The sequence below is a fragment of the Nycticebus coucang genome, chromosome 2, assembly GCF_027406575.1.
Source record: "Nycticebus coucang isolate mNycCou1 chromosome 2, mNycCou1.pri, whole genome shotgun sequence".
Lineage (NCBI taxonomy): Eukaryota > Metazoa > Chordata > Mammalia > Primates > Lorisidae > Nycticebus > Nycticebus coucang.
Window position 1 is genome coordinate 109428504 of NC_069781.1, and position 25501 is coordinate 109454004.

The following is a 25501-nucleotide window of genomic DNA, read 5'->3' on the forward strand; positions in this document are numbered from 1 at the left end:
TGATACATTATGTTTTCATTTTTATTCTATTTAAAATATTTGATATTTTCATAGTGATTTTGTCTTTGGACCATGGTTTTAGAAGACTTAATTTTCAAATACTTGGGAATTATTCATCTTTTTAGTTTTATCTCTTAGTTTAATTCTCATGTGAAAATATTAGAGAATATACCTGGTATGATTTCAATTTGTCATAAGTGTATTGAGATTCAGCAATATGGTGTATCTGAGTGAATGTTTCCATGTGAACTTGGGTAAAATGTGTACTTTCAACATTATTGGTTTAGTGTTCTGTTAAGTGTCAACTAAGTAATGCTAGTTGTAATGCTAGCTATCCATCATGTTCGGGTCTTTTTCCTTTTCGATTCTTTACCCACTTGTATCAGTTGCTAAGAGAAGAGAGTTGTATAATTAAGTACAATTATGGATATGTCTTTGTCTTCGATTCTGTCAGTTTTTATTTTGTGTATTTCAGTACTCTATAATTGGGCTCATGTATTAGACATTATTATAATGTATTGATTGATTCTTTTATAATTTTGAAATGTCCTTTTCATCTGTGGTAATATTCTGAAGTTCATTTGTCTGACAATAATAATTGGCTATTTACAGACTCAATTGGTACAGTTGAGCTATTTTCAATTATTGTAATTATCCGTGTATTGTAGCTGAAAGTTATTTTTTCTAGATAATAAAATTCTGTCAGTAAGTTGGTTTGCTTATTTTGTAGCACTTGAAAGATTTCTCTGTCTTCTGGCTTATTGTATTTCTGACAATAATTCTGGAGCCAGTTTTATTTTTGTTTCTCTGTATTTATTGTCTTCTGTTCCTTAGCTTTTTTTTTTTTTCTTTAAGACAGAGTCTCACTTAATTTCACCCTCAGTAGAATGCTGTGGTGTCACAGTTCACAGCAACCTCAAGCTCCTGGGTTCAACCGATTCTCTTGCCTCAGCCTCCCAAGTAGCTGGGAACACAGGCACCCACCACAATGCCTGGCTATTTTTTGTTGCAGTTGTCATTGTTGTTTAGCTGGCCTGGGCTGGGTTTGAAACTGCCACCGTTGGTGTATGTGGCTGGCGTCGTAACCACTCTGCTACGGGCACCTGAGCTGTTTTTAAAATATTCTCTTTGTTTTTTTTTTTTTAATGTTTTGTTTTGTGCGTTCTCTCTCTGTCTCTCTCTCTTTTTTTTTTTGGAGACAGCATACTCCCATCGCCCCAGTAGAATGCAGTAGTTTCATTATAGCTCAAACTACAACCTCAAACTCTTGGGCTCAGGAAGTCTTCCTGCCTCAGTCTCAAAAGTAGCTGGGTCTACAGGCCTCTGCTGCCACCCTCAACTAATGTTTTCTATTTTTTGTAGAAACAGGACCTCACTGTTGCTTAGGCTGGTCTCAAACTCCTGACCTCAAGCAATCCTCCAACCTTAGCCTCCCAGAGTGCTAGTATTACAGGTGTGAGCCAACTTCAGCTGTTTTTTAAATATTCTCTTTATTGGTGGTTTTTGGAAATTTGATAAGAAAATGCCCTGGTTTCTTTGGTTTTGAGCTTGTTGGCTATGTGTTCATATGCTTTTTATCACATCTGGACAACTTTCTGCCATTATTTTTTTCCCACCTTCTTCACTCTTTCTTGGAGTCTTGTTTCCTATATGTTAGGCTATTTGATAATTAAGCCTAGACACCCTGCACAGATCACTGATGCAGGGTGTCAGGGCAGTTTTAATTTAGGATCACTTATTTTTTAGTATTTTTGTTTCCTTTATACTTTCCATTTGTACATTTTACATATTTTTATATTTCTTTAAATATTTGAACATATTTATTAAAGTTGTCTTGATGTCCTTTTCTGCTGTATATACTTTATTTCATCTATAGCCCACTCGGTTATGGGGTTACAATCTGTTACTTTTCTTCATGTCTAACAATTTTTGATGGGGTGTTAGACAGACACTTGAAATGGGTTGTTGAGCATTGGAACTTTGTTGATGTCCTTTAAAGAGTCTTGAAATCAGTCTTGGCAAGCAAGTGTTGTGGCAGGATTTATAGTAGCTTTTGTTCCAGGTCGCAGACTTCTAGTAAGGACCACCTTTTGCCATTGTTATTACTTGCCCCAAGTGTTTGAGAGTAGGCTGATGGAATCTGAACTTTATCCTCTTTGTGATTTATTAGAATTGTTTATATGAAGATTTAAGACTCCCTTCCCCTATTTGCAGACTTGAAATTCCTCTCATGAGCAAATCGTCCCTGCCCACACTTGGTTCCACAAATTCCAGCCATCCAGCTGTCTCCAGACTGAACTGCAATTTGACAAAAGCACTGTGTCCATCTTGGTTTCCTCATATACCATTGTCTAAACACTTAATTCCAGGAATGAAGTCTGAGTCCATTCAGGGCTCTCCAGTTGCTTTTCTGCTCCCAAGTCCCGTAGATGTATATTTCCTCTCAGTGTCTGAAACCAGGTGTTTCATATGTTTTGTCCTGTTTGCTAGTTGTTTATGACAAGAAGGCAGTTCTGTACCATTTATACTTTATCCTGATTTTTTGTTGTTGTTTTTATCCATGTGATTGTAGTTTTGTGCTTCTATGGCTGATGAGGTATTGATTCTGCTATTTTGTCTTTTTCATAGAATCCTTCTGTATATCTTCTTCTTAAAAGTTAAGTAAACAAATGACTTTCTTACATGTTGGCTGTTAATGAATTATTTTCTTTTCATACTCTATTTAGCAATTTTTCAGAAGTTAACTTTTTCCTGATGTAAAAGTTATTTAATATCCTGTGTTCATTGACTGTATACTCACCTTTCTTTTAGGCCATGCTGGAGTATCTGCAAACATGATGAAGAAGAGGACATCCCACAAGTAAGCAATTCTGAAACTTGTTTTTAGATAGTATGTTGTGAACTTTTGTTAACTAGTATCTAGGGTCACCCAAGAAGGGCCCCTTGCCCTGTGAGTGAAAGGTTCTTAGCTTGCAGGACATGGCCTAGCCTGGCCTTGATGTACATTGAAAAATTGTGTGGGGTCATCTTACTTGTCCATTTCCTTCTCCTTGGCCTGGCTGAAGTGTGCCAGGTCTGTCCTTCATCCTGTGAAAGACTTGGGGTTATGATTTTTCCATCCAGCTGGCCCAATGGAAGAAAAGATTCAGTGCAGCAAGTGTGGCAGATGTGGGGTGAACCTCTCCAGCTTCTTTGTTTGGAAAGGCTGCCAGATCCTGGTGTGTAGGCTTCCTCTCCTGGTCTTGTTTTCAATGAAGGAAAAGCTTGTGATTTTAGGGAAAACATGTTCATGTTAAAAGATAGTTAAATAACCGTGTATTTGAAGTGACAAATGTGTTCTTGATTCTAAATTCTGTAGGTGCCAGAGTATAGAAGCCACTTTTTTTTTTTTTTTTTTTTATTGTTGGGGATTCATTGAGGGTACAATAAGCCAGTTACACTGATTGCAATTGTTAGGTAAAGTCCCTCTTGCAATCATGTCTTGCCCCCATAAAATGTGACACACACTAAGGCCACACCCTCCTTAGAAGCCACTTTTTTCCCCAGAAATCTTTTGTGTGTGTGAGTGTGACATTGTTACATTCAGAAAAAGCAGTTGAGATATTACATTAATTTATAATATCCACTTTTACTTTACCATATTTAATGGATTTCAAAAGCGTCCACTCTAGGGGTGACCACTACTACATCCTAGAAATGTCTCTCTAACAATCCAGTTTAATTATTCTTAGACTCTTTATCATTATTTTTTATTTTTATGTTTTTTTTTTGAGTCTTTATCATTATTAAACATGTCAGAGACACTTGTTGATCCTTGGTGCTATATGAGCTACTCTTTATAGCAGTTATTTTCAGATTATTCATATTAAAAGCTTATGCCCATAGTAACCACACTGTAGTAGCTGAAGAGGGTGAGAGGCCTCTCAGCTGGGGAGAAGGATGTGGATGGATAGGCGGTACCCTTAGTAATTGTTAGTGACTGAACCAAACATGTCTCCCATTCAAATGAATACTAGATACAAAATGTGAATATTTGTAATACTCAGCTTGACAAATGCAAAGGTTAGATAAATACGTAAAGTGTTTTTCAGCTTTTATGGTTTTACTATATCCAGTGATCTGATAATTTGTTGTTATTCTCCACTCACTGTTAAATTACCAAAATTAGGAAACCATCTCTTGCCACAAGTAGAGCAATAACAATAAGAACAGAAATATAAGCCATAAATATTAGGTAATGTTAAAAATTTAAGTATAGTAGGTTAAAAAGGCAAGGTAAATAGCAACTTTGTAAGACTGAAAAAGTTCATTTGAAATCGATTTTGTCAGTTAAGTTAAAAGGCTTTGAGAATGTTAATGGGTATTCTGTTTTAATCATTCTTAAATATTTTCAAATCATAATCTATGATTAATAGTTTACTTAGGATTTTAGACAATCGTAGGTTTGAGCCCTTTAGTGTGTTAATGCATTTTTTTGTAAGGAAGAGTCCGTGTTCCTCATCTTAAGCAGATAATGTTCATTAACTCATGGATTTGATTCCCTAAATCATAATAAATAAACTACCTGTTAAAAGATTTTCAGGTTCAGCGTGACGCCTGTGGCTCAAAGGAGTAGGGCGCCTGCCCCATATGCTGAGAGGTGGCAGGTTCAAACCCAGCCCCAGCCAAAAACTGCAAAAAATAAATAAATAAGAAGATTTTCAGGTTCATATGTTTACTAACTGAAAGAATCTCTTACTCTGTATGTTTGTTGTCTCAAAGTCTAGAATCCTTAATATTATTGTATAGCAAAAGGGAGCTGGTGAAATGAACAGAAAAGTTGTCAACCTTTATTTCTTGTTTTTCCTATTCTCATTGCACATCTGAAGATGGGTAGGTGAAAGAAAAAAAGACTAAAACAAGTTACCACATTCACAAATGATGGTTATGAATGCCTTTCATTATGGAATGAACAGGAATGGCTGCACAAAGATTTGAAGAGCCTGCTGATTAGAGAGGCAGGCTTCCTGTAGGTGCTAGACTTGGGGCTAGGAGGCTGATGAACTCTATCTCTGCTGTGGGGCCTCATTGTGTCTGTAGTCAGCTTAATTCCTGCCTGAAGTAAGTAAGTAAAGTATTGGACTAGAACAATGAGGTTTTCAACCTTTCAGTATAGATTCCTTCCTACAAATGAATTTTTATGGAAACCAAATATTTAAAAAAAAAAAAAAAAAAAAAAACTATCCTCTCTCTCCCCTTCATTGCCTCCATTGTAATTTGAGGAGGTTACAAGGAATAAGGGCTCCCCCAGCACTTGCTATGTGTGGTCACCAGGCTGTGCAATGGTGGACATTGGTGCTCTGTGACAGTGGTCATGCTGCTTCCCTCATCAGTACAGGAGGGTTGAGGAAGAACCTCACATGGAGTTGTCTCGGAGTACTTGAAGAAAAAATCACAGAACTGCATTCAGAGTGCTATGAACTTAATTGAAGTGGTTCTTTATTTTAGTTGTCAGATGTAAATCCCCTTCCCCCAATCTGAATAGGAGATAGCTTTGCATTTCTAGGTATTGTTGGGAAGGGTGATGGGCTTTCAAATATGTTTTACTGACTTAGTTTAGAAAGTAGGCCAGGAGCAACTAAACACTAGAGGTATTTCCTGTGATTTTTCTTCCTTTTTATAAGACACAAATGATAATCATTGACAAAGAATACCATTGTAAGGCTGGGCATGGTGGCTCATGCCTATAATCCTAGCACTTTGGGAGGCTGAGGCGGGTGGATTTCTTTTTTTTTTTTTTTTTTCCTTTTTTTCATCTTTTGGTGGGTGGATTTCTTGAGCTTAGGAGTTGGAGAGCTGCCTACCTTAGAAGAGTGAGACCCCCATCTCTAAAAATGGCTGGGTGATGTGGGTCCCTGTAGTCCCAGCTGCTCAAGAAGCTGAGGCAAGAGAATCACTTGAGCCCAAGAATTTGAGGTTGCTGTGAGATATTATGCCAGGACACTCTACTGAGGGCAACAAAATAAAATTCTGTTTCAGAAAAAAAAAAAAAAGTCATTGTACTCATCCTTTTTCGTTCTCCTCTTTGTATCCCTGGTGTGGCCTCATGTAGTTTCCATGGTAACCCTCTAACACAGGATTTGTGATCCCTTATTACAGATGTGGAAACTGATGCAACTTGTACAAGGTCATACAACTAATGTGAGTGACTGAGCTAGGAATCAGAAGGACAGACTAATTCTAGAGCCTGTTATTTACTACCACAGCCTATTTACTGTTTTATTGTCTCATTTCAAAAATGGGTTATTTCACAAAGACTGATAACTTTTGTGCAGGTGTCTACATGCACCATGGTATTGAAAGTCTTCAGTTGGTCAGAACATCATATGTTTTTTAATCACTTTGCAGAAACTTCATTCATGCCACTGAAGTCCTTCAGCTAGCATTTTGGAAGTCCTTCAGCTGCTTGAATGTTTGCCACAGATGTCTCTGGTGTTTGGAGTGCACATGGGAAACCTACTTTTTCCCCCTCCATCATCTTGTTTTTATGTTGTCACTTTAAGTTAGAAAATGACAGTATTTCGTATAAAGAATTTTTATTTAATGACAGTTACCAGCAAAGCAGTTTTTTGTTCTCTACTACTGTTTTTAATTTTGCTAAAAAACAGTTATTTTGATTTAACCAAATTTTTCTTCTAAGATCTGCTGAAACCCAGAGTGAGGGAGTTGCTTTTATAACAATACCAAAGAGACTAGAGAGTATCAGTAATTAATCCATACAACCAAGCACATAGGTGTGTGAAAGGCATTTACTGGCTCATAGTGGAAAAATTAATTTTGTATGATGTCTTTAAATACTGGCTACCAAAATGAGATATTTAAATGCTGATTAGGAATAGTAGTTAATTAGACCACTAAGGAAATCTTGGTAAAAAGACGAGAAATTTTTCAACACAGGATTTCTTTTCTTGGTGACAAAATAATTAGAATGTACTCTTAGAACGTACTTAAAAATGTTGAGCAGAGTACACAAACGTCACCTACAATCTTGGTTTACCTTTTTGGGAACACGAGCTAATAGAAATTAGTGTTTGTTCGTAATCAGTGCTCTATCTATGATGTGGTTAGTCCACAAGTAGGCAGCAGCAACACTTGATCTCTTGGGAACTTGTTAGGAATTCGTTGGTCCCTCTAGCAGGGGTGTCCTAAGTTTTGGCTTCTCTGGGCCACATTGGAAACAGAGTTGTCATGGACCACACATTTAATACACAAACACTAATGAGAACTGATGAACAAAGGAAAGGATGGTGTATAATTTTTGTGATATCTTCTACCACAGACAAGCAAATGGTTCTCACATAATGCACACATGGTGGGCTGTAGGTTGCCCACTCCTCCAACAGGGTGCTGAATTTAAGTGCCTTGCCTCCAAGGTAATCTCACATGTTTTCTGGGGTGATGCAAATGTATGCTAAGGTTTGAGAAGCACTGGTCTAAACCATTATTGAAAGTGTTACCTTAAACAGATTGGAGAACTAAATCAGATTGTGATTGGAAATCAGTACACAAACTTACAGCAATGAAAAGGTGGTTGCAGTATTGTGTAATGAGTCACCATTTACTGGCATTCAAACTCAAAGTGTTCTTAGCTATTATCTGTTCGGCACTAATTATCATACATACCTTTTATTATTTTATTCTTTGCTCAACTATTACTTTTAAGAAGTAGCTTCTGGAGATTAAAAAAAAAAACAAGGAAAGAGATGTATAATTTTAGCTTTTCCTTTTCTCTTTCAGTTATGTTAGTTATGATACAGTGTAGCTTTTCATTAATATCTGGCTGTAATTTAAGGTATCCCTTAGGTTAAATGAAGTGTCTTGGTATGTATTTTACAATGTTATTCTTTCTGAAGGTGATGTCATTAACTGGTTATTGATAGTTCAAAATATTTTAGATTTATCTCCAAGAAAATGTAAGAAATAGAGGGGCTTTTAAAAATACATATGTCCAGGGTGGCGCCTGTGGCTTAGTGAGTAGGGTGCCGTTCCCATATACCAAGGGTTCAAACCCAGCCCCAGCCAAAGTGCAACAACAACAAAAAAAACAGCTGGGCGTTGTGGTGGGCGCCTGTGGTCCCAGCTACTGGGGAGGCTGAGGCAAGAGCATTGCTCAAACCCAAGAGTTTGAGGTTGCTGTGAGCTGTGATGCTATGGCACTCTACCGAGGGTGACAAAGTGAGACTCTGTCTCCAAAAAAAAATACGTATGTCCAGAGAACTTTTAAATAAAAAATTGCTATATTCAAAGAGATATCTCATTTTAAATCAAAGTTATTTTAGGGTGGGTTTTTGGTTTTGTTGGTTGTGTTTTGTTTGTTTATTTTGGTTTTGAGACAGATTCTTATTTTGGCACACTGGCCAAGAATGCCATGGCATCAGAGCTCACAGCAACCTCAAACTCTTGGGCTCAAGCTATCCCCTTGCCTTAGACTCTCAAGTAGTGGGGACTCTAATCCAGGTGCTTGCCACACAATGCCTCACTATTTTTTCTGTTTTTAGTAGAGCTGGGGTTTCTTGCTTAGGCTGGTCTTAGACCCCTGAGCTCAAACAATCCACCTACCTCGGCCTCCCAGAGGGCTAGGATTATAGGTATGAGCCAACCGTCCCGCCAGAGTTATTTATTTATTTATTTATTTATTTATTTATTTATTTGAGACAGAGTCTCATTATGTCATCCTCCGTAGAGTGCCTTGGCGTCACAGCAACCTCAAACTCTTGGGCTTAAACAGTTCTTTTGCCTCAGCCTCCCAAGTAGCTGGGACTACAGGCGCCTGCCACAATGCCCAGGTATTTTTTTGTTGTTGTTGCAGTTGTCTTTGTTGTTTAGCTGGCCTGGGCTGGGTTCAAACCCGCCAGCCTGGGTGTATGTGGCCAGCAGTGTAACCACTGTGCTACAGACGCCAAGCCAGTTATTTTAGTTAATTAATCACACTTCTCCATTTGTGATGTTCTCAGATTGAATGATTCAGATAGATATGACCAAAGGTAGTTTTAATTTTACATCTTTTTAAGTGATTTGACATATTCCTAATAGTTTGATTTTATATATACTATTTCAGCTTGTATAATCATGCTTTATTTGTTGAAGTTTTTCTTGATTTTAAAATCTTAAGTAGGCCGGGCCTGGTGGCTCATGCCTGTAATCCTAGCACTCCAGGAGGCCAAAGTGGGTGGATTGCCTGAGCTCACGGGTTTGAAACCAGCCTGAGCCAGAGCAAGACCCGGTCTCTTTAAAAAAAAAAAAAAAAAAAAAAAAAAAATAGCGTTAAAAAAAATATAGCGTGGCATTGTGGCAGGCGTCTCCCAGCTACTTGGGTTACTGAAGCAAGAGAATCACTTGAGCCCAGGTGTTTGAGGTTGCTGTGAGCTATGACATCACAGTACTCTACTAAGGATTACAAAGTGAGACTCTGTCTCAAAAAAAAATCTTAATTAGAAAATAGAAATTAAAATTTCTTTTAAGAATTTGTTCACTGATAATTTTTTATTGTAGGAAAATTTTAATGTATAGTACAAAAATATAAAGTAGTTCATAATAAATCTTGAAACCCTTGCCCAGTTTCAACAATTATTGACATTTTGCCAAATAACAGATTTTTTTTTTTTTTTTTTTAAGAGACAGTCTCATCCTGTCGCCCTTGATAGAGTACCGCAGCATCACAGCTAACAACAACCTCCAGCTCTTGGACTTAGGCGATCCTTTTGCCTCAGCCTCCAGAGTAGCTGGGATGACAGGTACCCACCACAATGCCTGACTTTTTTTTATTGCAATTTGGTCGGGGCCGGGTTCAAACCCCCCACCCTCAGTATATGGGGCCAGTGCCCTACTCACTGAGCCACAGGCACCACCCAGAGATTCTTATTATATTAGTTATTTAGGAATTTTCCTAACCTGTCTTTTTTTGTTTTGTTTTGTTTTGTTTTTAGAGAGAGATTGTCACTTTTTCGCCCTCCGTAGAGTACTGTTGTGTCACAGCTCACAGCAACCTCAAACTCTTGAACTTAAGCAATTCTCTTGCCTCAGCCTCCCCAGTAGCTGAGACTACAGGCACTAGTCACAACACCCAGCTATTTTTTTGTTGTTGTTGTTGTTGTTGCAGTTTTGGCTGGGGCTGGGTTTGAACCCTCCACCCTTGGTATATGGGGATGGTGCCCTACTCACTGAGCCACAGGCGCCACCCTTCCTAACCTGTCTTCAAGGTGTGGATACTAGTGGAAGAACTTAAGTAAATTATTAACAACTTATATATTTCTCTTCTCTGAATATTGAGTATGGTCTAGTTTTTTGTAAACACTGTCTTACAAACTTGGCTGAGCAGCTTGTATATTCAAGGCTCAGTAATCAGAAAACTTGATTCCTCATTTTTAAAAATAGTATATTATTCTAATTAATCATTTTTATTTTCAGCATTTATTGGAAAAGCTATCTTTGTTTCCTTTGCCTTTTCAGCCAAATTAAGTTGTTCATTAAATAAATTGGACAGGAAGTGGTCTTTATTTAGTTCTTTTAGAACTAATAAAGTGATATTCTAAAAGTAGAATTGCTTTTGACCAAAAATAGGAATAGAAATAGGGGTGGCGCCTGTGGCTCAGTGAGTAGGGGTGTATTGGCCCCACATACCAGAAGTGGTGGGTTCAAACCCGGCCCTGGCCAAACTGCAACAAAAAAATAGCTAGGCGTTGTGGCGGGCACCTGTGGTCCCAGCTACTCAGGAGGGTGAAGAGAATTGCCTAAGCCTAGGAGTTGGAGGTTACTGTGAGCTGTGACACCAATAAATAAATAAATAAAATAAAACCTTTACCACTGTTAAAAAAAAAAAATAGAAATAAAATAATATAGGGATTGTGTTACCATTAAAATGTATAAACCATCTTTATATATAATTCCTTGCAGAATCAGGATACACATTGTTTTAGTTTAACATTAGTTGCTGTAAATCTGAAACACTTAAGTCGTTGCAGAAGATTTTGAAAACAGGTAATCACAGAGGAAGATAATTATTTTTAATGTTATCCAGAGATTATAATTGTTAATAATTTAATGTATAGTTTAAAAATTTGTTTTCTTCATAATCTGTACAGATAATTGTGTATATAAAATTTTTCATGAGGTCATATTTTCTGCCTATGTGAATTTTTAAAAGTATCTTTAAATTCTTTTTATGATTTTAATAGCTATATAATTATTTCATCATAGAGATGCACTATGGATAATCAGTAGAAGTAATAATAGTTGAAGACATTTTATTTTCACTTTCCTGCTGTTAGTTATATCTTTGTGAACATACGTTCTTTATTATTTTGATAAATTTCTGAATATAGACTCAATAGGGCAGTGGATATTCCACATATTCACCAAGAGAATCATGTTAGGAAAATATTGCCAATAGATCATTAGAAAGGTTATATCTATTTTATAAGCAGATAGAAAACAGTTGTTCACCATAATTTACATTAAAACAAATCATCAATATTTAAGTTTTAGTTACTGTTAATATAAAAGGTCATCCTAGCAGCAGACTGTGAACACTAAGAATTTTTTTTTTTTTATTTTTGGGAGAGAATCTCACTGTGTCACCCTCACCAGAGTGCTGTGGCATCACACAGCTCACAGCAACCTCAAATCTTGGGCTTATGTGATTCTCTTGCCTCAGGCTCCCAAATAGCTGGGACTACAGGTGCCCCTCACAATGCCCAACTATTTTTTTGTTGCAGTTGTCATTGTTGTTTTAGCTGGTCCAGGATGTGTTTGAACCTGCCAGCCCCAGTGTATGTGGCCAGTGCCCTACCCACTCCACTGCACTATGGGCGCAAGCAACACTAAGAAATTTCTAGAAGCTCTAGAGCAGATGGGAACAAAGAACTTTTTTATCAAAACTAAGCTGAGGAACTCTAGTACAGAAAGAAAAAGACCTCCAAAATGTGAATATTCAAAATAGATCTAGAATACTGTCAGGGTCATAGATAGCAATAGATCTAGAATACTGTCAGAGTCATAGATAACAAGGGCTAGGTGTGAACCCAGCTGGTTCGAACCCGCCTGGCCAACATCACCAAAGATGTTAAAAGGTGAGAAAATTAGAGGCTGGGTGTGATGGTTCACACCTATAATTCTAGCACTCTAGGAGGCCGAGGCTGGTGGATTGCTCGAGCTCAGGAGTTGGAGACCAGCCTGAACCAGAGCCAGAGGGAGACCCTGTCTCTAAAAATAGCAAGGTATTGTGGCAGGCACCTATATTCCCAGCTACTTGGAGGCTGAGGTAAGAGAATCATTTGAGCCCAAGAGTTTGAGGTTACTGTGAGCTATGATGCCACAGCACTCTACTGAGTGTGACAAAGTGGGACTCTGTCACAAAAAATAAATAAATAGGCAGCACCCATAGCTCAGTGGCTAGGGTGCTGGCCAGGTGCACCAGGGCTGGTGGGTTCCAACATAGCTCTGGCCTGCTAAAAGCAAAAAGCCAGGCGTTGCGGTAGGCACCTATAGTCCCAGCTACTCAGGAGGCTGAGGCAAGAGAATTGCTTAAGCCCGAGAGTTTGTGGTTGTTGTGAGCTGTGATGCCAGGGTACTCTACCAAGGGCAACAAAGTGAGACTCTGTCCCAAATAACTAAATAAATAAATAGGGTGAGAAAATTAGATAGTGTTGGCATTGGAGCTAAAGATGCCTGGCTTACTTCCCCTTGACTTCAAGTTAACTTTCACTTCCTGGCTGCTGTGTAGATCCCTGAGTCATGGCTTCTGTCATCATAACATGGATTTATGGCTCAGAGGCCAGGAATTCTCACTTGGGCTAAAGACATACAATGTAACTGTTAAATGCAAATACCACTTCATCTTGACTTTTTTCTACAGATACAAACACCAAGAATCATGGGGCATCCAGGGAACACTATCAGCACGCCAGCAAGTCAGTAATCAGAATAACAAACCTAGAATAGGCTCAGCGCCTATAGCTCAGTGGTTAGGGCATCAGGCACATACATAATGGGTGGCAGGTTAGAACCCAGCTGGGGCCTGCTAATCAACAATGACAACAATAACAAAAAAAATAGCTGGGCGTTGTGGTGGGCACCTGTAGTCGCAGCTACCTGGGAGACTGAGGCAAGAGAATCGCTTAAGCCCAAGAGTTTGAAGTTGCTGTGAGCTGGGATGCTATAGTACTCTACCGAGGACGACATAATGAGACTCTATCTTAAAAAAAAAAAAAAAAGAAAACAAATCTAGAATAACCACTTACATGAAGAAAACCAGAACACAATAGAGACCCAATCTTGAGGAATTCATAGAAGAATTGGAGAAAAAAAAAAGAAAGGAAAATTATCCTCAGATATCAGAAAGCATTTTCCTTAAAAAGAAAAAAAAGGTTTTTTGAGAAAAACATTTTTTTAAGATGATAATCCTTTCTTAGATATTAGAAATACTGTGCAAGGTATTCTGTATGCTAAAAGAGTTCTACTTAATTCAAGAATTGTTAGGGCTGTGCCTGTGGCTCAGTCGGTAGGGCACCAGCCCCATATACCGACGGTGGCGGGTTCAAACCCGGCCCTGGCCAAAACTGCAACCAAAAAATAGCTGGGCGTTGTGGCGGGCGCCTGTAGTCCCAGCTACTTGGGAGGCTGAGGCAAGAGAATCGCTTAAGCCCAGGAGTTGGAGGTTGCTGTGAGCTGTGTGAGGCCACGGCATTCTACTGAGGGTCATAAAGTGAGACTCTTGTCTCTACAAAAAAAAAAAAAAGAATTGTTGAGCTGAGGATTTCTAGATGAAAAGTATGAGAGGGCAGTTGAGGTATAGAGGATTGATCTAGAAGTGTTAGCATTTATCTAATGAGCTTCTAAATGGAGAATGGAAGAGAATAATCAAGAATAATAAGAGATAATTTTGATCAGCTCTCTAGATTGACCAGCTTTTAGTGAAGGATAACAGAAAATACATTTCACAGATCTTCCTTTAACATTTTAGAATCTAGGAACAAGAAAGTTCTAAAACAAAGAGAAAAACAGGTTCCCCTCAAGGATAAAGGATCAGATTGGCATCTGCTGTGTATAACTCTGTCTGATAGAATAAAACGAAAATATTTTTCTGGCTAGGCGTGGTGGCTCACACCTTGGAGACCAAGACAGGTAGATCACCTGAGCTCACAAGTTCGAGACCATCCTGAGCAAGAACGAGACCCCATTTATAAAAAATAGCTAGATGTTGTGCCGGGCGCCTATACTCCTAGCTACTCGGGAGGCTGAGGCAAGAGAATCCCTTGAGCCCAAGAGTTTGAGGTTGCTGTGAGCTATGATGCTACAGCACTCTACCAGGGCAACAAAGGGAGACTCTGTCTCAAAAAAGAAAGAATGTAAAGGGGGAAAAAGATTTTGAATCTGACTTGAAAACTCAGGCAATTCAGAGATGAGAGCAAAATAATATTTTGAGGCTTGTAAAGATCTAGAAAATTTGCATTTCTGAACTCTACGTGAAAGAAATATTTAAAGGATTTTTTTCCAGAAAGATAAAAATATATATGAGAGGAAAATATGTGAAAATATTTTAGCAAAGCAACCAAAAGGCTTTCTTATTTCTAAATAAGACAATGTTAAAAAAAAAATTCTTGATGTGGTAGCAAAATGAAAAGTAACAATTTGAAATTAAAAGCCTAAATTTCAGGAATACGGTAGAAGTAACCAGGTAAAGTTTTAATTTTTCTTCAGGAAACTGCAAGTCATTTTGGTCATACGGCTAAAGGAATAAAGGGAAGTGAGGAAATGAAAACAAGGCAAATAGAAAACACAAAACAAAATGTTAAGAATAAGAGTAGGAATATTATCTATCACAACTAAAATTATGATTAAAGTTTTCTTATTGAAAGAATGTGAGGTTGGATGTAATGGCTCATGCCTGTTAATCCCAGCACTTAACAGCTCATGCCTGTTAATCCCAGAGTCTCAGGTAGGAGGATCACTTGTGGCTATGAGTTCCAGACCAGCCTGGGCAATGTAGCAAGACCCTGCCTCTACAAAACATTAAAAAAAAAACATAGCTGGACATAGTGGTGCACCTTGTAGTCTACTTGTAGTCAGCTACTTTGAAGATTGAGGTGAGTAGATCACCTAAACCCAGGAGTTCAAAGATATGGTGAGCTATGATTGCCGTGCCGTACTCCAGTCTGGGTGATAGAACAAGACCTCAGCTCTTAAAAAAATAAAAATTTAAAAAAGAGAGTGAAGATTGCGCATCTTCTAAGTTAAAGGACAGGGGAGCCAGTTTGAGGAGGACCTCTACTGGCTGGTTGTGAGCTCCTTGTAGTGCTCAAAAGAATAGGGAAACCTCATGAACTCCCTCTGGAGATGACTGGTACAAAAACTGTTTATTCTGAAATGTGATTCAAGGCATCTATCTGGCCGTATCAGGAGCAACTGCAAATAATCCTTATTTATAGAGGAATGTTGCTGACAAATATAGAAGGGAGGAGTGGCTAAAATAGATGTTATGCTTTCATTGGCTAAGTTTATATTAGTTTTGTTGAAAATCAGGGTGGTGGGAAATTCTATGCCTCTGAATTTAGGAAAGAATCTCTTCTGACTGTCAAGAGTTCTCCAGAGAAATAGGAAGAGAGGGTGTGTGTATGTATACAGGGTGAGGAGAAGTTTATGTTAAGGAATTGGCTCATGGGGGCCAGCTGTGGGGGCTGGCAAGGCCGAGCTCTCTGGGGAGGCCAGCCATCTAGATAACCCAGAAGAGGTGATGCTATAGTGTGAGAGTGAAGGCAGCCAGGAAGCAGAATCTCCTCCTCCTAGGGGAAGCTGGGCTTTCTCCAGGATGATGTTCACCTGCCTTGCGTGGATAATCTGCTTTACTCAGTCTGCAATCCAAATGTTAATTCCAGCTAAAAAATACCTTTGTAATGACATCTGGTTTGGTGTTAAACCACATATGTTGAGTATTGTGGCATATCCGAGTTGACATGCAAAGTTAACCGCCATGCTGGTGGAATATATTTGCTTATAATTTTGATAGTAATAGCAGAATGTCCATGTAAACTAGAAAATGGGACAGATGATTAATTGATTCTTTCCTCAGTGATGTTTGAGAACCAACCTTTGTTCTAAATGTGAAGAAAATCTAATCTGGACTTCTGTCTTTCGATGATGCCTGGCCTATTAGACAAAGCCTAACTCATTCAGCTTATCAGCTAAAGAATCTTTAAACCCTCCTATGATGTCAGATATCCCACTTTTGGGGGGCCAAACTAAGGTATACCTTCCACGGACTGATGTTATGACTTTGTCTGTAATCCCTGTCTCCCTGAAATGTATAAAACCAAACTATAACCCCACCACAGTGAGTTCACTTGCTCTTGGGTGTGGCTCTGGGTCATGGTCTTCAAATTTGGCTTAGAATAACCTCTTTAAATTTGGAGGAAAATAAAAGCCTGATCCTATATCCTATGTAGAGAGAGGCTCACTGGGTATTTTGCTTAAAGATTAAAAGAAAGAGTATAGTTGGTCGTCTGCTTGAGAAGAAAAGTATTGTTAAAAAGGATTCTTATATTCTAAAGTAGAAATATAATCTCTTTTACCAACTGTTTTTCTGAAGAGGCTAATTGGATGTCATTGCGTATTCCTAAAGATTATGAAAATGTCTGGAAATCCACTTTCTTTTAAATCTGAGTAGTGTTAGTGGTTATAAGTTACAGGATTTAACTTATTTTTTAGGTAATATATAGGTTCCTTACTGTGGACAATATTGAAGTTAGCTATTTTTGTTTGTTTGTTTTTTGCAGTTTTTTGGCTGGGGCTGGGTTTAAACCCGCCACCTCCGACATATGGGGCCGGCCCCCTACTCTTTTAAGCCACAGGCGCCGCTGAAGTTAGCTATTTGTGCTCTCCTTTTTCTCTCCATATACTGTGAGGTAATATCCTTTGATTCCAAGTTTTATAAAGGAGTCGGCATGTTTATTCTATTTTATATGTTCTTTCCTTCCATTTTTGAGAGTTGTGTTAATTCTGTAATACCAGAACAGATAACAGTTACACACGTTTCTATCTCATCCCTACCATTTATCCTGTAGATGAATATATTCATTGCTTATTATCAGTGCTGTCCTGAAGCTTCTCTGAGTTCCTCTAAAGCTCATTTTCCTATGACATCTTCAGGAAACATTTATGAGAACAGTATTTCCTCAGTTCTTACATGTTCGTAACAATTTTATCTATGGCATTTATACTTGAAGGTCAGTGTATAATTCTTGGCTAATGAAAAAATCCTTGGCTTATTTATTTATTTATTTATTTTGTCTTTTTTTACCCCCCTGAGAACCATAAGTTTGTTACTCCATTGCCTTTTGGCATAAAATGGTGTTGTCAAATTCTGATTGTCTTTCCCATACTCATGATTTGGTCCTTTTGCCTGGGTGCCCAAAGGATGCTATTTTCTTTAAATCCAATTGTTTTGCTTGCTTATGTCTCAGTGTCAGTCATTCTGGATTCATTTTTCCCAAGGAGTACATTTGTATAATGCATCCAAGTGTTTTTTTACTTCAGGAAATTTGTCTTGAATTGCAGCTTTTAGTATTCTTTTCTCATTGATTTTAGTTTTTAGGTACTTCTTACTATATAGAAGTTGGAATGTTGTATCTGTCACCATCTCAATTAAATTTTTGCCCCCATTTGTCACCTGTTTGTTATCCATTACCCTCATGCTCCTATGGTGTCTATTTCCTCTCATATTCTTCTGGTTTAGTCTTCATTTCACAAAAATTTTACCTTTTCTGATTTTTCTCACAGCTTTTCTTATCTGGCTTTCTTTTTTCTGAGCTTTTCTATTTCTGATACATGTTCTTATGATGTTAGTCAGGGTTCTCGGGAAACAGAACCATTGGGATACAAATACGATATAAAGGAGATTTATTATGAAGAATTGGCTTATGTTAAGCCAGTTAGGCTGAGAAGCCCCATGGGCTGCTTTCTGCAGGCTGGAGACCTAGGAATGGTGGGGCATAATATGGTCCAAGCCCAAAAGTGTGAGAAGTAAGGGAACCAGCGGTATAAGCCCTAGTCCAGAGGCAGGAGAAAATAAGTCAGGCAAGCAGGCAGGAAGAAAAAGGAGCAAATTCTGTTTTTCTCCACCTTTTGTTCTGTTCAGGTCTCAATAGATGGAATGATGTCTACCTACATTGATGAAGGCATCTTCTTTACTCAGTGGCTTGTTCAAATGCACGGACATAGCCAGAAATAATGTTTAATTTGGGTATCCTATGGCACAGTCAAGTTGACACATAAAACTAAACATCACAGTTCCTCTTCCATTGCTTCTATTATCTGCTTAGTGTTAGATAATATTTTTCCTTTACTTGATAGGCGCATTTTTTCTGGCCTGCCCAATTGCTCATCAGAGCATCCTTCCAATTTATTTGTAGTCTCTTTACTTCTCAAAAATATCTTGTTTTTTTTTTTTTGTAGAGACAGAGTCTCAGTTTATCGCCCTTGGTAGAGTGCCGTGGCATCACACAGCTCACAGCAACCTCCAACTCCTGGGCTTAGGCATTTCTCTTGCCTCAGCCTCCCGAGTAGCTGGGACTACCAAAATATCTTTGAATGTTGTCCAGCTTTGATCCTTTTCTGAGACTCTAGCATATGAGATGGGATTAGATGATTCCATCCAGGAGGGCTTTCCTAGCTTCAGAGCTCTAAGGCCACCACTTCTATTTCTCTGTGGCATGTTTAAAAGTAAGGCCTTTCCCAGCCCCGGCCAAAAAACCACAAAAAAAAAAAAAATAATAAGGCCTTTCCAGTTGGCAGGGCATGGTGTCTCATGCCTATAATCCTAGCACTATGGAAGGCTGAGGTGAGAGGATCTCCTGAGCTCAGGAGTTTGAGACCAGACTGAGCCAGAGCAAGACCCATCTCTACTAAAAATAGAAAAACTGGCTGGTTGTGGTGGGTGCCTGTAGTCCCAATTACTCAGGAGGCTGAGGCAGGAGAATCACTTGATCCTAGCAGTTTGAGGTTGCTGTGATGCCACTGCACTGTAGCCTAGGCAACAGGTGAGACACTATCTCAAAAAAGTAAGGCCTCTCTACCTCTGTTATAGTTACTGAGACTTGCTGCTTGCAAGCATCCCTTCCTTTGTGCCTTAACCTTACTTCCCTCTCACTCTGTGGTCCCACCTGCTTAGTGAGGATTATGTGCTCGGAGCAAGGCTCTGCCTTCCTAAATGGAAGGTTAGCTGAGTGTCTGCAGAGGCCTGAGGGCTTAAGCAGACCTGGGTTTTCTGTCTTCATAGTCTTGCACTTAACCTTGTGTACCACGCTTCTCAGTCTCTTGGTTAGGCTCAGATCCAGAAAAGAAGTTTTCTTTGGGTGAGTACTTATTATTGACTTTGGTGTTCCCCTTCACCCACTGACTTGACTAAATTCATGTAATTTGTCTAGAATAGATTACTCCTGTTTAGAATACATGTAATTGCAGTTTTAAATACTATAACCTACAGTAAATTTGTTTTTAAAAAAACGTAACTGATGACTTGGTGCCGTGGCTCATGCCTGTAATCCCAGCACTCTGGGAGGTCGAGGCGGGTAGATTGCCTGAGCTCATAGGTTCGAGACCAGCCTGAGCAAGAGCGAGACCCCGTCTCTAAAAATAGCTGGGTGTTGTGGCAGGTGCCTATAGTCCTAGCTACTGCTGAGGCAAGAGAATTGCTTGAGCCTAAGAGTTTGAGGTTGCTGTGAGCTGTGATAGCACAGCACTCTACCCAGGCAACAAAGTGAGACTGTCTCAAAAAAAACTATATGCCAGAATTTTATGCTTTTATTCACGCTTTACCAAATGAGTGCTTTATACTCAGAACTGTGGGAAGTGAATTCTTTTCAACCTTCTTAACTTTTTTAGTCTTTGCATTTATCAACATTTATGTCTTGGGTTTGACTTTCAGCTTGTATGTAGACCAAGATATCCCTTGTCTTTGGGTTTCAAGATTTTTCCTGGTATTAAGAGCTAGGTGTCTTATTTATTAACATTACATTTAGATATTTAACTTGCTAACAATCCAGAAATTAGTTTGCTGTTGCTCCAATAACTTCTTTTTTTCTGAAGACAAAGTCTCACTATGTCACCCTTGGTAGAGTGCAGTGGCATCACAGCTCACAGCAACCTCAAACTCTTGGGCTTAAGCGATTCTCTTGCCTCAGCCTCCCAAGTAGTGGGACTACAGGTACCTGCCACAATGCCTGGCTATCCAATAACTTTTAATATTACATTAAGTATTTGGTATAAACTTTAGTCTGTTTAGTTTCTGGCTGGATGTAGTGAGTGGCTCACGCATGTAATCCTAGCACCCTGGGAGGCTGGGGCAGTTGGCTTGCCTGAGTTCACAAGTTTGACACTAGCCTGAGCCAGAGCGAGACCTTGTCTCTAAAAGTAGCTGGGCGCCTATCGTCCCAGGTACATCAAGAGGATACCTTGACCCCAAGAGTTTGAGGTTGCTGTGAGCTATGATGCCACGGCATTCTACCAAGGGCGATAAAATGAGACGCTGTCTCAAAAATAAAAACTGTATGTTTGCTGGAGAAGTAATAGGATATAATGCATTGATATAAGCTAATCTGGACTTTAAGAAAAAGTTAAATGTCTAGCTTTTAAACTAGTACGGACAAAGTTACTCGGGCATTAGATGGGTGAAATTGAATAGTTAACACATTTTTTTTTCAATTATGATAGATTCGTATTATATCAAGCTGTGTACATGTGTTATTATGGTGTAATCTGTTTCATGTGGTCAGCTCTTTGATTAATTTAGATGTAATTGTGAGTTGATTGAATTAAAGGAAACTCAGAAAACTGGTGCTTATATGTTACTACAAGTTAGTAATTTTTTCTGCTTTACACAGTTAAGGTGTATAGCAAGCTCCCATTGTTGCACACTTGTAATGGGAAAGCGCCTCACCTTTGAGCTACCACTGCTATGAGGGTAGAAGACAACCACTTTGAGTCACCTAAAACAGAACTATGGCAAACATGAGTTTGCATGTACCTTGGGACCGCCTGTAGTTAGAGCATGCTAGTCAGTACTTGGGTTGAATCTAGGCATGTGTATACTTTTGAGATAATACCTTATGTGTGTATATGTGTGAATACAGAAAACATCGGAGCAGTGTGGGGCCGAGCAAACCTGTTTCCCAGCCCCGGCGGAACATCGTAGGCTGCAGGATTCAGCATGGGTGGAAAGAGGGAAATGGCCCTGTTACCCAGTGGAAAGGAACCGTTCTGGACCAGGTGCCTGTAAATCCTTCTTTGTATCTTATAAAATACGATGGATTTGACTGTGTTTATGGACTAGAACTTAATAAAGATGAAAGAGTTTCTGCGCTTGAAGTCCTCCCTGATAGAGTTGGTAAGTTCTTTTTACTATTTGTGTATTGCATGTTTTAAAAATGATATTGAAATGAATGCTTTTTTATTATTTTTAGGTTATTGTTATTTTTTACTTTTATTGGAACACAATCACTCCTTCTGAGAATATTTGATTAAGTACCTAAAAACCACAAAAATAGATCCAAAGCAGGTGTTCTGAAGCCACAGTTCAAGGAAGTGTGTGAGGGATAGAAAGATGTATAAAAATTTCCCCCAAGAAGTTTACAATCTGTTAATTTCTAATATAGTTATTTCTAACATTTTTGCTCACTGTTATCTGGACTATGATGGGTAAGATTATCATTAGCTTAAATATACTGTGTGTTATTTCATCAGGTACAATAACTAAGAGAAATTTTACATATTTATTTTAGAATCTTTATGTGAAGTGTATCTTTCATTGTGTTTAACGTAAATGATAATTATGCTTTAAGCCAAAATGTAAGCAGTCAAAACATGTGAAGCTTTATTATGCATTCCTTACGATTTGTTTGAATAGTATTTGTGGAAATGAATGGCTCTCTTTTCTGTCATACAGTGTCAGTATTGCTTTGCAAATGTTCTTTAAGATAAAAGATCTAAGTTAAATAATAATCAGAGATTTTATTTTTAAGTAGAGCAGGATATACTCAGTATTACTTCCAAATATTTTGAAATGTTTTATTACAGTGATGCTACTATTGCTTAAAATACTGGTTTATGCTTTTAGAATTGTCCTGAAAAGTCTGTGCCATTGGAAAATAAAGTTTCAGCAGATCTAGACTTGGGCAGTAGGAATTTTGGGGCCAAATTGTCAAGGGAAGGAATTAGTCCCATCTCATTCCTCTGTTTTTCTTCATACCGTGTCATTGTAGTCTTGGATATAAGAGTTTCTCCTGTAAACTACTGCTTCCATATCAGGCAATTATTTTGTTAGTCTTCTCTTTAGATATCAAATTCTAAATCTTTGCACATCTTCTATAAGCATAGTTCAGTTTTTTGAGAAATCTTTTTATAAATTTTAATCTTTATTATTACTTAATAATTAAATCTTTGATGTTTTCAACACTTTCATTTCTTGTGTGACTGAACACTTGTTCTTCCTCTTGGTTCACATCCTATATTCCTTCTTAATCCTGACATCAGTTTCCCACATAAGAAACTTTTTAACATATTAAGCATCTTACTGTAGAACTTAAAAAATATTATCTAACCATTTAGAGCAATTATTTATGCTAAATACTACGTAAAAGTTACGCTTTTTTTTTGACCCAGAATTTTATTCTCCACCTCTTCTAGCGTAAGACTAGCTCACTTGAAACTTTCTTTGGTAGGTAACATGTGTTTGTTAGTCCTTTGGTCACCAGGACAGAAAGCATGCAGCTGTCTTTGGTTTAAGGGCTCCATGCTGTTTGTTGTTTGTAGTTTTGGATTATCTCAGTTTTTAACAGTAGACCTGGATTGCTTTTGTAAATAGTAAAGCAGGTTATCCCCTCCCCAAAAAACATAAAAGTTTTGTGCAAATCAGCAACTTATCATTTGCGTACTAATATTAGTATTCACTATGGTACTTACGTCTAAAAAATTAGTTGCCCTTCATTTATGTTCTATATAAGAAGAAAACAGTTTTCCTTAATTTGCTTCAGGCAATACATTAGACTATTATTTACAGTCATGTTTTTCTTAAGCTAATGGTTGGGATCTTGAGAGACAGCCAAAAGAGTATGTGATGGCATAGAGCAGTGGTTCCCAGAACAAGGTGGAAGGTTTGTGAGGTCAAAATTATTTTCATATTGTAAAGATATAATAGGTTCTTGGCCAGGCACCCGTAGCACAGTGGTTACGGCGCCAGCCACAGACACCCCCCCGAGGGTGGCGGGTTCAAATCTGACCCAGGCCATCTAATAACAATGACAACTGCAGAAAAAAAATAGCCAGGTGTTGTGACTGGTGCCTGTAGTCCCAGTTACTTGGAAAGCTGAGTCAAGAAAATCACTTAAGCCCTAGAATTTGAGGTTACTCTACCAAAGGCAACATAGTGAGACTGTGTCTCAAAAAAAAAAAAAAAAGATATAATTAGGTTCTCTTCATTCTCATTCTTTGATAGTTGCACAGTGGATTGCCCACTGTCTATTTGGAAGCTCTGCATAACTCAGTGAACACAATACTTTCTATATGAGTGAGCAGAGCATCATGTTATCAAATTATGCATTGCTGAAAGAGTCATTCATAGTGCAAGACTGACAACTTTTTTGATTGTGGTAAAAAACACATAACATAGGGCAGCGCCTGTGGCTCGAACGAGTAGGGCGCTGTCCCCATATGCTGGAGGTGGTGGGTTCAAACCCAGCCTCGGCCAAAAACTGCAAAAAACAAACCAAAAAAACACAACATAAAATGTACTGTTGTCACCATTTTTAAGTGTACAGTTAAGTAGTAATAAATACATTCACCTTATTATGAAATGAATCTCTAGAATTTTTTGTTAACTTGTAAATCTGAAACTCTGTACCTGTGAAACAACTACTTCCCTTTTCTCTCTCTCCCTAGCTAGCCCCTGCAAGCCAGCATTCTACTTTCTGTCCCTATGAATTTGACTATTGTGGGCATCATGCAGAAGTAGAATTACGCGTTATTTGTTGTTTTGTGACTGGTTTATTTCACTTAGTATAACGTCTTTCACATTTATCCATGTTGTAACATGTAACAGGGTTTTCTTTTTAAGGCAAAAAAATAATATTCCATTGTGTATCTGTATACACCTATTTGTGGACATTCAGGTTGCTTCCACCTCTTTGTAGATTGTAAACATGGAGAGTGTAAAATTGTGAATAGTGCTTCTGTGAACATCAGTGTACAAATATCTCTTTGAGGTCATGTTTTCAGTTTTTGTGAGTATATACTCAGAAGTAGGATTGCTGGATCATATGGTAATTTACATTTTAATATGGTATTTCTAATTTAAATTTTCTAAACAGAACTGACATACTGTTTACCTCAGTGGTTGTACCATTTTCTAATTGCATCAACAACACATAAAGGTTCCAACTCTCCATCTCTCTTTATTTTATAATACCCATCCTACTTAGGTTGGGTATTATATAAATCTGTAAGGTTGTGCCTTATTGTGATTTTTATTTGCAGTTCTCTGATGATAAGTGATGTTGAACATATTTTCATTTGCTTGTTGGCCGCTTGTGTATGTTTGGAATATGTCTATTCAAGTCCTTTGACCATTTTTAAATCAGTTTATTTAATCTTTTGGTTGAGTAGTAGGAGTTCTTTTTAAAATAGTCTGGAAGCAAATGAGTTTTAATGTAACAATACAACTAAGTTATTATAATAATAGTTTCAGATTCTCTTTTGCAAATAAACTTTAAGGAGCTACCATTCATTATGTTTGGATGTTAATTTCATAGGAAATACCAAGAATTACTTGGAAGAATTAAAATACTTTTTGAACAGCACATCTTTGTGATCCTAGATTTTATGCAGTAACCAAAAGAACAGGTCATAATAGATTGAATGCTGAAGCAAATCTGAAAAACCTAGACATTAGGAGATTTACAAAAATACAAAATTATGCATTCTTCTTAACTAAATTTTGCTAAAAAAAGCAGTTGTTTCTCATTTAAAATATGTTGTTGTGTAGGTGTTTTTAGATAAGTCTTTTTAGGTTTGTTAGTTTTTTTTCCCTGAAATTATAAATATCAAATATGTATAATATATATAAAAAAATGCTTTTTAGTTCCTTAGTAATTTTTAAGAACATAAAGATGTCCTGAGATCCAGTACTCTTGAGATCTACTGACATGAAGAAAGGAGCAGGGTTTTTTTTTTTTTTTTTGGAGGATTCCCCCCCCCCTTTTTCCCTATTGTTTTCATTCTATATGATTACTTGGAAAGTAATGGGAGGGATGGTTAATGTCATGCACAGTAGGGAGTTCTTTGGAGGTTTTGTTCGTTTGTTTGTTTTTAGGAGACAGAGTATCAAGGTGTTGCCCTGGGTAGAGTGCTGTGGCATCACAGCTCACAGCAACCTCAAACTCTTGGGCTTAAGTGGTTTTCTTGCCTCAGCCTCCCAAGT

The 25501-nt window shown here is 38.0% G+C and overlaps 1 protein-coding gene across 3 annotated transcripts in view; it reads left to right on the forward strand.

Moving 5' to 3' along the window:
- Positions 1–25501, forward strand: part of SPIN1 (spindlin 1) — a 123339-nt gene that overhangs the window by 88902 nt on the left and 8936 nt on the right. For all 3 annotated transcript variants that reach the window (XM_053578629.1, XM_053578644.1, XM_053578636.1), the window contains 2 exons: positions 2812–2860; positions 21162–21415. In XM_053578629.1, the coding sequence (XP_053434604.1) occupies positions 2812–2860; positions 21162–21415 (303 nt within the window). The remainder of the gene's footprint in view (positions 1–2811; positions 2861–21161; positions 21416–25501) is intronic.